The following is a 13246-nucleotide window of genomic DNA, read 5'->3' as shown; positions in this document are numbered from 1 at the left end:
GTGGTGTCAACAGATCAATATTGAACTTACTGCTGCCAACAAGAGGACACTGAAAATCAATGCAGTTATTCTGAAGATAACTGAGAACTCTCCTGAGTCATCGAGACAGCTCCTGGTAACATGGGCAGCCATGTCGTACAGTCTCTTCTGCAAAACTATCACATACCAATTTTAGGCACAATTCTTGTCTGTCTTGATCATAATTAAAAGGCTGTTGCAGAAGTACAGATGGTTACAGAGTTTCTTCTAAATTAAAAATTTTATTGTAACCATGGTCAAGGTGGTTCTTTTGTAAGGTTCTTCCTTGCATGTAAGGAGTCCTTAAATTTAAGTGAATTATTCTAACTCATAGATGTGGTCCTCTGTTGAAGAACTACCATAACCAACTACCTGGGAGTACAGAAACCAAATTCCTCCACAATATATTTTCAGATGAAATGTTTACAAGTAAATTTAAAAGAGATTTTTCATAATACAAAGGAAGGCATTGACATTTTATGTCCATGTTGCTGTCACTTTTCACAACTGCAACTACTAGGCTGGATGGATAAAAAATTAGGACCTATTAGGTTCCAGACCCACATAATTTTCAAATGCCATGCAAAAATATTCTGTTTGACAGATTTACTAGAGATGAGTCCTTCCACATTCAGGAGTCAATAAATTTATACACACTTAATCCTCATTTCAAAAAGAAGAGGAGGATTATACCTATTGCATATTAAAACCTAATCTACTGAAACATCAAAATTTCTGTCAGCTTCCTGACTAGCACACCAATTATATTACTTGGCCACAAGAAGACAGGTGTAGAATGACCAATTTTGCAGCTTCTGAAGTTGTGCCCATTAAATACATGGAGATTATTTTTTCTGCTTTGTGTAAAGATGATTGAGAGCGCATTTGAGTGTTTTCTCTTTCTAGAGAAAGCACTGGGAGCTGGGGAGAGCGAAGGTGAGAATAGACTCCCTTAGCTAAAGGAGCTAGGAATCACCAGAGGAAAATAAAAGATATTCATCCTTGGTATGGGCAATATTGCAAGAATTTTGATTTGTTTCAGTTTCAGTTGGAGGGGAATAATAGTATAGAGGGGAATAATTTTATTAGCCATTTGCTTTTAGGATTTTGTTTCTCTGTCTCTTTGCCTTTGCCTCTAACCTTCCTCAAAACTTACCAGAAACACATTGCACATTACTTCAGTGTTTTTGCTTTTATCTCACATGTTTGAGCACTACGCTTTTGGTTAGTTCTACATCTTATTTAATATTTGAATTATATCCTTTGGCATAAACTTTGGAGTATGTTGATTCAGTTTGCTGATGATAAAGGTGGGGAGGTATTGGAAGTGCATCAGAGAACTATAATAACAGAAAGAGAAATCCTGTACTTACTACCTGGGGAGTAGGATCAAGAGAAAAGGGATAAAATTTAGCTGTATTAACTGCACGATCATGAAGTACAGACAAATAACAAGAACACGACTACAAAATCTCATCAGTTGCAAACACAGAAAGAAAATGGAAAACATTTGGGCAACAAACAACCAGACAGCTGTAAGCCGCCAAGACAGCAGTTGTAAAAAAGGCAAATGTGATCCCACGTCATCCCATTCAATGATGTTTATCGTTCTTATTAGAAAACTCTGAGAATTTTGTAACTGGAGGCAATACAGAGCTTCTGTAACCTCTCTATATTCCAGCAGGGAAATAAACCACATGAATGCTGCACCACTTTTGGTGTTGCTTGTAGCACATAGTCCAAGCAAGAACCAAAGACAGAAGACAAAAACAGTTAAGAGGGACCTGAAACAGAATTTTCACAAGGCCCTATCACGCAAGATATTAACTTACTTCATACTTGTAATCCAGTTACTTTGAGTCAAGAATGTCTTTAATGAACACAAAACACAAAATGTGAAAATATTTGTAAATTTTAATTCAAAATTATTGAATAATTCCATGATGTGAAACTGTCCCTGATCCACAATGCATAAGCACTGCAATTACTCATTCTTACTCAAAACAAAGAGAAATGCCAAAATATTGAAATTTATCAAGGGATGAAAATTCCAGAGTCCTCAAATATGGCAATTAACTATTGCAAAGATAAGAATATGTGGATAAAACAAGCTTTAACAGGTATGGCTCTAAAGAACTACATATGGTCTGCTAATGGCCACATGCCATTGTGGGTGACTAACACATCTTGTTACTCATTATTATTCTATCTTAGCTCTGACTTACAGCAAAACACAGTAAAATGGTATTACTAGGTATTTGATACAGTTAAGACACATGGTTCATAAGAAACACCATGGCAAATGACTTAAGCATGCTATATGGTGTGTATTTATTGTGTTAATTCACAAATAGCAAACATAACCAGTTCACAGACTAGAGACTGACAAGAGAAAGAAAGTAAGATTTGGAGGGCTGTTTATGTGAAGAATAAATTTCACCAGTCCTAATTTAGACAGTAATTTGCAAGGGAAATACATCTAATATGATTTTTCCATCACAAATGACATTTCATCTTTTCTGAAGAATGTGAAGAGGTTAAAATATTTTGGGGTTTTTTGCTACTACACAAGTGTAGAACAATAAAAATAGCCTAGTATGGATCAAACCATTTCAAATCATTGTACATTAACATGAGCTAGTGTACTATAACTAGACAATCTGACTATTCAAATGGCAAAATGATACCATTGTGCTAAGGAGAAGGTGACCAAGGGTTTTTTGGTCATTTGCAATTAATGATTCTCTGCCAAGAATATTCTCTTTATGCTACTGCCAATCAAATAGATTCTCTGAACAACTTTTATAGTAATGAATAAAACTGCCTTTTGCACTTGGTTTTATTCCTGTTCCACCTATTTTAAATACTTATAATATAAATTATTAAGAGAGATGGGATTTTAATTTAAACTCAAAAAATAATTTATGCACATATTTATTATTGAGGTAATACAGAGATGGAAATGTGTTTCACACCTAGGAGACAGAGAAAAAAATCCTGCTCATGAATTTTAGGGTCTCTTTCATTGCAGATTTTCCACTACATATTAACCCCATTTGGAATTGATTACTTATCTTACTTAGAATTCATCAGTTGCTAATTTTAATTACTAAATTCTATTCTTGTTTACAGTTAAGACATTCTTGAATTAAAATGCTGTGAAGGGAGAATAAGATACCAGTCTTCCTCTTCCCTGCACCAAACAAAATTAATTTATTATTGCCTTTTCAGTGTCATATGTGTTGCTCCAATATTAATAGTTACTCGTTCTAGTAGCATTTTTTAAGACTAGAATTTGCCTTCCTCTTTCAGCTCAAGTTAATCCTCTGACAGTTAGCTAGCAGACCAGTGAACAGTGTGCTCCACAAGCATTTGCAGCTTCCATTGCAAAGGCTGCAAAGAATCCCCAGAAAAAAACAGCCAAGTGAGAGGGAGAAGGGTTTATTAGGTTTCTTCCTCTGATCACTTGAAGCCGAAAGTCATTAAACTATGTCATCAGTCATTTCCTAAGGGGTCATCAGTACCTACACCTTAAAGTGTTGTTTCCCATTACAAAATCAGCTTTCAGCCCTTTCCTTTTTGATTTTACTAAGCTAGTCAGCCAGAAAATCATGAGGGCTTGAAGAGAGTGCAGAGAGAAGGATCACTCAAAGCAGACAGCTAAAAACATTCATGTACACGTATCCTGCAGCTCTCAAAGCATAGCTTATGGTAATGATATTGGAGATCCCAGTATGTGTTGCATTCAGTTTTAACAAATCATTATTGAACAACACAGGAAGCTGACAAACACATCTTCCATCAGGAAGACAAAAACCCAAAAATCTGTAAGGCACTGTACATCAGACCAGAATGGTGGTTCATTAAACTAGAAAATATGTCAAGAGGTTAAAAAAATAGATTTTAAAAAAAAATCTGTACTCATCCATGGCAGACTCTCTCAGGGCTTTATAAGCCTTACCAAAACATCAATTTTCTCAGCAAAAATCTAAAATTGTGTAATAACACCACATTAATATAAAACAATCAAACTGTGTCAAAGGCATTGCATTTTTTTCTGGTCCAAAGCATGTTCTTAAAATACTCTTGTTGATCCTCAACTTTAAGCTGGTGCAGGACACCTAATGTGTCAGAAAACAGCAAACACTGTCCTGTATTTAGAGAGAATCTGAAAGAGATATGTCCTCAAGTTTGAATAAAAGTCAAACAATTAATCACCAAAAAACATAATAGCTTAAGATCTTATTATCAAGTGAAAACTGCACAATTTATGTCCAGCCTTCCATAGAAGGGTACAGAAGTCCAATCATTTCAACATGGTGTGTTTAATTTTTTTACAGCTAAGTATAAAATAAAATCGCATACCACATCCTTTGGCACTGTTAGTGACTCTGTTAACAAGGTCTATTTAGAGAAAATCAATATGAACATTATTTCAGAAGTACTTAAAGATAATACCAGTGACAGCTGATCTGGTTGACTGTCCCTGCCAGTCACCTCAATACAAAAAGATAAAAATAAGACACTTTTTCAATTTTTTTAATTGGATTCCATTCTGTTAAAGTCTGTTGTGCAATCAGGGTTGTCTCATTAATGAAATCACACTAAGTTGACTATATAAAGATGCAGTATCAGTACCCAAAGGCAGTGAACCTGGTAGACATGGATATGCTTTAAAGATCAAAAGACTGAAAATAAGTAAACATATTGGTGTGTTCATAATCATCTCAACTGAGAGGAAAATATGAATATTTGCAAGAAGGAAAAATTATTGTGGGGAAAGGTATGGAGAGGAACACATACATGACCCTGTTCTAGAATTGGCAGCTATTCCTTAAATCCAAGCAAGTTGTTTTTGGTTTTTCTTCACAATGCCTGGAGACAGGCCAGAGGAGAGATGCATCACATGTCTCTGGTGAGGAGGGTCTGGGGAAAAGGACTGTGGAGATGACATCAGTTCTGAGATAAAGTTGGAGTTCTGGCATCTTATCTGTGGCATATGGATGCTCACAGCAAGGTATGCTTTGGAACACAGACTATACATTCGTTGAAGGGCATAAAATTTAGTGTTTTGTTTTTCAGGCTGTGAATTATGACTCTTGGACTTGCTTTTACATTATCCCCCACAAAATGCCATTGTATATAGATAGTAAACTGTCAAAGGGCAGCATGCTTTATAATTATTTTTGTTCTTCAAGAGGGCTCCCATTTTCTTCTCTATTACATTTTGTATGCTTTATCTGTAGCACAGAAAACCACATAAATGAATGGAGGCAAACTTATAATCTACAGCACCACATTGTTCAAGCCATTACTCATGTCTGAACCAAATCCACTTTGGTGGATTCTCTCCTCTTGTTGCCTGAAGATCAAATTCAAATTCAAAATCTTTAGTTGCTACACATTGAGTGGTCACTTGCAAAGTCACATTGTTACAGGGTCTCCTAATTTAGAATTACTTTGGAGTAAAACTCTAAAGAGTAAACTAAAACCTCATCCATCTATTCATGGGGCAACAGAAGCAAATATTGATGGGCCCCAATTGTTCATATGTTTTAACAGAGAGTAACCTACGATAATAGTGATATTGACAATGCAAGGCCGAACAAAGCATCACTAACACCTACATGTAAGACAATTACCAGTATATCAGTGAATGGTTGTAAAACGTGTCATTCTTACACTTTTTTTTATGTAAGAGGTACAGAAATTATAAATATCAGAAAAGACATTAGACAAAACAAGAACAAAAAGCAGCATGAACATTTGGAAATAAATGGTTTCCCTCAGAATTATCATCCCTGTACTGGAAAAAGAATATTCCTTGTGAAATTTATAATTGTTCAGATAATAAAGGCTTGCTTCTTGTGAACAGAGGAAGTATGGTAAGAATGCCTAAGTAAAGAAGCAAAGAGCAAATAAATATGCAAGTTTCTATGTTTAAATTCTGCTTCATTTTGAAAGCACAGTTCATATTGTTACACAATATGAACTCTTACTAATAGCTCATTCATATTGTATATATATAGATGAAAATATTCAAACCTCTGCAGGTTTTTCCACATAATGTGCCGGTCAGAAGATTGCTTTCCCAAAGCCCAGTCAGTATTGTGGACAGCAGAAGACTACAGAAGAATTGTTCTCATCTACTGCAATAAAGCTGGCTCAATTTGTTATACTTAAAACAAGGGCTGAGAATGACTATTTTTTAAAATTTCCTTATTGAATTTTTCAGACAATATTCAGGAAAATAAAACTTCTTTGATCTTAGTGACTGAAGAGGATAGTTAGCCCTTTCTAGCAAGTACTTGAACTTGTACAGATGGGGCACAGGCTGCTGCAAACTGCTGAGCATTTTTTCACTGATTTTTTTTCATAACTGGTGGTCTTTTAAAATGTGGCTATTTACTATGTGAGCAAGCATTTAAACATCTCTTACTGGAAAAATTCTGCCTATGAAACTGTGTCTATTACAGTCCCTTACACAACAGTGTGCACACTTGCACAAACAAAAAAATAGTGGAATGAATACATATTATGCTTCTAGTACCACAGAACTTCAGTAAATTAATCTGCTCTCCACCCCGAATCACAGAGGCTTATTCCACAACCACTCTCTTTCAATTGCTCTTGAAAACACTTATTTGATTTCAGATTTTCTCTCTTCAGCAAGACTTGGACTTTGAGAATCCTGGTAGGTCCCTTCCAATTCAAGATATTCTATGATTCTCTCTGTAATATGCTAAAAGAATGACTTTGTTACATCTTACCTCTTGCAGTTAAATGCAATGTTTTTCAAGCATGACAATTCTTGTATTAACACAAATTATATGATTATCACTCCTAAAACCAATCTGTGTAAAAAACTTTTTCAGTATTCTTAAGAGTACTTACTTCAAGAGCTATTCATTTTCTCCACTAGAAATATAATTTTTCAAATTAGAAAACATTCTCTAAACCAGTGACATAAATGCATGGTGGCTGACAGAAAAAAAAATCCTTGAAAATCAAGAAATAACTGTTCTCTATCATATTTTTTCATTATTAATAGCTCTTTTTTTAAGTATAAAAAAGCTGTCAAATTTACACAGAATTGATCACCTATGCATTTCAGGTATTATTTATGGAATACTAAATTTTATTTCACTGCTTTTTCAACACAGCTTTTTACTTCTGAATCAACCAGTTGTTGAACTGAACCAGACAAAACTGGGGAAAAAAATCTCACCCTGCACCAAGTAAAGAATTTTAGTTGTCAAAGCCTGGGCTATTCACTGCAAGTTCTGGTTTCTGGTACTCAAGTCAGAAACTTCACCTTCCCCACTCTGTCTCCTATCTTCCCACCTCAAAGCAAGGTCCAGCCCAAAGAAGGCTCCCAAATGAGGCCTCAGACCCACCTCTTCAACAGGGAAGCCGAAATGCCGCCTCATTCACAGCATCCCTTCACACCAGACCTTCCGCCGTTCTCTCCATTAGCGGAGCCCTGTGCTGACAAAACTCCCACCCAAGGCAGAATTCCCTGAATAGGGAATGGATGGGCAGGAACTGTCTGAGGGAAAACGCTTCCTGCTTGCCTGGAGGTGTGAGGGTAATGAGCAAGTTACAGTTCACGGTACAGGCACATCTACACAAGCAGTTTCTACTCAAAGATGATTCTCATCATGATCCCTAAAAAGACTCCACGCTCTCACGTTCAGACAGCTAGCACCACAGACATGTGCTGCCTGTCAGTTGCATCCCTACATCACTTTGGAAAATCCTCTGGTCCACTAAAAAAAACTTTACAAGCAAGTGAGCAATAGTGTTATGAAGGTGGGACAGAACTGATTTAAATGCACCCTAAAGAACACTGAGAAAATGATTTTTCAAAACAAACTGGGCTGTAAAACAAATTACTCTTGAGGTGAACAGAAAAAGGAACCTTTTTTTTAATGAAGGGATGGAGGGTAAAATAATTGACATGCTTTCAAACCAAAAACTGTTTGAACTTCCAAGCATCAAATGCAAAACCAATCCATTTCTATAAAATAATTCTTTTATCAGCTTGACAAAGAAGTTTTTCTTTGTTAGCTTAAATGAGCTAACAAAGAAGTTAGCTGATTTAATCTACTTCTGCCATTACAAAAGTACATGTTAGGATGACAGCTTTCATAAATAGAATTGACAGAGTAAGATGTCATTCTGATCAAACTGTACTGTTAGATTTAAACTTTCTCTGTGCTAAAAACTGAAGGACATAAAACCACCATGATTCAGCTCACACTGTCAGTCCAAGCTAAGTTGCCAAGTACTGAGAGCCTTTCAGTCTCAGTCTTCAGCAAGGATCGCACAGCTGAAAGACTGCCCATGCAGGAAAACGTAACCTTGGAAGAAAGAAAGACCAAAGGATTTGACTGGAAATACTTTCATATGCCTTTGACCATTTGATAGATTTGCAATCTGCCTACAATAGTAACATTAGACAGTTTCAACTCAGATAGTCATGTAGTTAGTTAGGCAAAGAGGGTGCTTGTCAAGTAACATTCCAACAAAGAAAATTTATATTTTTTGTAAGATTGCTTAGTATCCAAAAAAAAAAAAATTATGGAATTTCTTCTTCTCTCAAACACTATTTTCAGACTAGCCCTGAATTCAGAAACTCTGTACCAAAAGATACAGCAAGGGTTATATAAGACCGACAAAACGTTTTAGTCCTTAAGGAAATACAAGTCGAGAGTACAACATTTTCAACATCTTTTTGCCAAGGGAGTGTGGAAAAGAAGATTTTAGATTAAATACACTCAGAACAAAATTCCAAACTCTACATCAACAATTGCAACCTGTAAAAGAAAGACATTTTTTAAAGCAAAAAATACATTTTTTAAAGCACAAAATTTCACATTTAAAGTATTTTCAGCTCCACTTATAGACAAAAACCATAGTTAAAAATGGACTAAGAGGAAGGTGAACTAATCAGGGCTTCAGTGGAACATAAAAACAGAATAAAAGAATGAGAATAAAGGCCTATCTAGCCCAGAGTATGAACAGTGGCCAAACACATATGCCTCAAGAAGAATGTAAGAATAGAGCAAAGTCCTATTAACACTGTCAGAGAATACCCTCAAAACTCTCAGGAACTTACAGTTCAGTAGTCAGCATCTTCATGTTTAATCAGTCTTAGTGGATTTCCTGCGTGTAAACTTGCCTAGTTGCCCATTAAGTCCATGTAACCCCTTAGCATTCATAGTATCCATGGCCAGGACTTCCAGTACACTGTGCTAAAGTGGTGTTACCTCCTGTCATTGAGTTTTGACTGGATGCCCCATTTTTTGACAGATACCCCCAAGAGCCCATGAAAGAAAAAAAAAAAACAACCAACAAAAACCTGTAATGAGATGCTCCATCATGCCATTTATTTTTCCAAACTAAACTTCATCTGCCTTTAAATGCTCCAGCAGTAGAGTAAGTTGTTTCTTTCTGTAATTCTTCACAGGCAACACAACTTTTAAACCCTTGACACTTTACAAAGACCAGCAAATATTTCTGTTTCACCTCTCTATCTATGAACATGTTGAGCAGCACAGACATGTGAACTGATCCTGTGTTTAAAAACAACTGTTGACTCCCACCTAAGCTTAAAGGCATTTTATCATTCCTTCAAAGGGATCATCTCCCTCTTCTTCCATAACTCCTTAGCTAGTCATGCAAGTAAGAGTTACCGAGTAAGATGCCTTAGGGATATGTCAGATATATTTTGCATAAGGAACACTCCTTCCAAATGGAAATTCCCATATTTGGCCACAGCTGTCCAAATGCAGGTCTTTGGAGTCTGCCAAAAGACATCTTTCAATCCCTATGTTTGTTAAAGATAATTTAGCACAATGTTTTCCACTGGTTATTTCAGTATATTACTTTATTTACTGCATCTAAAGGGATCACACAGCCACATTATTCAGCCTCACCTTACACATTTCCCCCAACACTAACAAAACTAAACTAATGAATAATTTTGTTTTTGTAGACATACTCAAAACCATATCCAAAACTGGATAAAAGTTTGGAGAGAGGTAACCCAAGACAAAGCAATACACTTCTATACTGCACTTGGGAACCAAGAGGGATTGTTGGCTTTTCCTTATAGATTTGCCAAGATAAACCTATCAGAGGGTTCTGAGACGACCATCAGCACTCTGAAAAGAGTGCTGGCCTTGGGACCTAAGTACCAAGATCTCATTGCCATACCCATTAGAGAAATTTCCTCTCAAAGCACGTCCCCCTCCAAGTTCTTCTGTCCCTTCTCTACCGCTTAATCTTTGATTAAGACAGTTGTTTTGTCCTGTACTGTTTTTGTTTTCATTTTATTTTTAAATCTTATTTCCTAGCTCTACCCAGGAACAGACAGACCTAATGCTCACATCTGTACACTGCTTGGGTGTGGTTCTCTTCCATATTCAAACCTTTTGTTAGTGTTACAGCATTTACTCTCTCACCTTGCAAGGTAGAAAAATCCATTGCATCTCATCTTTACTCTAGCACTTTTACAGGCATTAAGTCTTCCTACCAAAATCTGGAGATTTCACATGTTGAAAACCCTTCCTTACACAACAAACCCAAGATGCATCACCAATACATATTACATTTAAGCAAAGGCCACAGTCACTATCACAAATGGTGGGAGGATTCTAGCAGACCCCAGAGAAGAGTACTAATCCAGGTGACAGGCTTGGTATCAACTGCTGTAAGTCACCGGCATTTTGTTTGGTTTCCTTTTTTGTCAACTCTAGAGACACAACCAACACAGCAATATTTCCTGCTTCATACTTTTATTCTTCTGCACAGGGGTACAGTGAAGTCAAATAAAAATATGATAAGCATACATAAAATCATACCTATTAAATCCGACTAAGAATAGTAGCAATATTGGGGGGAAAAAAGTAGCAGCAGATGCATAAGACTTAGGCAGAAAGTCAAGAATTATGCCACATTGTATTTCTATCACCTTTCCTGCCCCTGTCAGTTAATTGTACAGAAAGCACAGGTATGCTTTGTAGCAATAACTTTCACTGCATGTCCTTTCTGGAAAAAGTCTTCTACCAAGGCAACCATGTCATTATCTGTAAATTTCCCACATTTATTCAGCAGTTTTAATGCTCTATCATTGGCAAAACTAACAATTGCTATTTGCTACCTACTGACTTACACATTTAAGTCATGTACTGTGAACTTCAAAGACCCTGTAATTTTCCACTTTTTTGCACGTTATTTTCTACCTGCAAATTCAACATGAACTAACAAATGTACTAAGAGGGCAAAAATTGCACGTCAGATATAGTGTTTCTAGACCAGACTTCAGTTTTTAAGAACCTGGACACTTGGGACCTTTAAGTTGCAGGGCAGTAGTGCAAAAATTAATGAATGAAGATGCAGCAGCTCCCTCGCTTACACTGCACCCCGATGGGAAGGACCCTGCAGAGGCCTATTCAGGGAATTCTGCCTCGGGTGGGAGTTTTGTCAGCGCAGGGTTCCGCTAATGGAGAGAACGGCGGAAGGTCTGGTGTGAAGGGATGCCGTGAATGAGGCGGCATTTCGGCGCTCCGGGAGTGATGCCCACCCTTCAGCCGACAGCGCACGGGGACTGACACCACACGGGTACCCTGCCTAGAAACCGTCGGCTCGGGCCAGCGTCCGCCGAGCGGGGAGATGCCTTCTCCCAGGAATCATTCCCTTCCCCCCGGGATTTCTCGGCTTGGCTCGCGGGGAGCTGGGATTTTCCCTTCGAAAGCCTGCCCCTGGTGAAAGCCGCACGGTCTCCCGCTGCCGCTCACGCACGCCAAAGTTTTGCCGCTCTGGCCACAGCGACGCGGGCAGGGACACCCAGCCCCGGCCGCCCCCCGCCCACCCGGCCCGGCCCGGCCCGGCCCGGCCCGGCGCCGCCTCACCGTCCCAGCTCGGACTCCAGCTCGAAGTAGTGAGCCAGAGTGTCCTTGTTGGAGCCATCGATCCAGTAGTCAGGCGCGGCGGAGCCGGGTCGGCTGGCGGCCGAGGAGCCAGAGGAGGAGGATGAGGAGGACGAGGAGGATGAGGAGGAGGAGGGCATGGTGACTTTCAGCATGCCGGGACGCCTGCCGGGGGCTGTCCTCTCCTCCGCGCCGGCTGCAGAACGCAGAGCTACAAGGCGGCGGCTACACCTCGCCTCCCTCCCTCTTTCTCTCCTTCCTCACTTATTCCCTTCCCTCCCTCGCTCTCCCCTCCCTTTCCCCTCCTCCTCCTTCCCCCCGCGCCGCCCTGGAGAGGCGGTGGCGGGTCCCCAGCCCGGCGGGGCGGGGCGGGGGGATGCACCTCCATCGCCCCCCGCCCCGCTCCATCCGCCCCGCCGAGCCCAGCGGCAGCTCCGCGCCTGCAGCGAGAGACCCCCGGGCCGGCCCGGGACGGAGGGAGCGCCGCCAGTTCACCGGCACCGGGAGCGGGACACGGCCCCGGGAGCGGGACACGGCCCCGCGGGGCGACAACCGCACGGGAGGAGAAATCGCATCCCGATCCGCGGTGTGCGGCGGGGCCGGGCGGGATGCGCAGCCCGTAGCGCGGTGGGCGCCCGCCCGCCATGCCGCAGCGTTGCCGGTTTCCGAGCGGGAGTTCAGGAATTCTGCCGTGATTTTGGCGAGGAGGGTGTGGGGGCTGAGGCTGAGCAAGGCAAACATCAGTGGGAAAGAAAGAGACTGACAAATTCTCGAACATGACTATAAAAATCCCCAAAACACATCTTCTCTTCCCACCAGAGAACTAAAAGAAGCCATGGAGAAATAAAATTGCTTTGCTGCAATGCCAATCTTTAACAGGTTATGAAATCTGCAGGTTATGAAATGCATGTGAATTATACTAAAGCATGCTACATCCCCAACTGCAGAATTCTTAGCCAGAAACATCTATAGAAGGGTCGTTTCTGTTGGTGTAGTGGTGAAATAAAGCAGCAGCAGTTGTGTGTGCCTCGCATGCATAGTGTGCCAGATCAATCCCACTCACATCCTCTCTGTGCTCTTACACCCACTCACACTGCCATGCCAGCACAGGCAGGAGGTAAAATGGACCATGTGCAAACCTGCACAACAGAAGGGACAAAGCATTGTCCTCTAATTTTCAACCACAATTCACTGGCCTGTTTTTTAAATATCGTATTTCTTCCTCAAATAAAGCACAGTATCCTGTTCAGTGTTTTGTTGATTCGGCTGTATTGATGTTTTCCAAAATTATT

General features: G+C 39.7%; 1 protein-coding gene across 2 annotated transcripts in view; it reads right to left on the bottom strand.

Moving 5' to 3' along the window:
• The window catches only part of CAMK4 (calcium/calmodulin dependent protein kinase IV), a 136270-nt gene extending 124011 nt beyond the window's left edge, over positions 1–12259 (bottom strand). The window contains exon 1 of one of the 2 annotated variants that reach the window (XM_039733408.1): positions 11937–12259. In XM_039733408.1, the coding sequence (XP_039589342.1) occupies positions 11937–12109 (173 nt within the window). In that variant the 5' untranslated portion in view covers positions 12110–12259. The remainder of the gene's footprint in view (positions 1–11936) is intronic. The other variant, XM_039733412.1, reaches the window with a different exon arrangement.
• Positions 12260–13246: the final 987 nt, after the last annotated feature.

The sequence above is a fragment of the Passer montanus genome, unplaced genomic scaffold (assembly GCF_014805655.1).
Source record: "Passer montanus isolate IOZ18808 unplaced genomic scaffold, ASM1480565v1 scaffold87, whole genome shotgun sequence".
NCBI lineage: Eukaryota > Metazoa > Chordata > Aves > Passeriformes > Passeridae > Passer > Passer montanus.
This window is presented reverse-complemented; position numbering and strand designations above follow the sequence as displayed.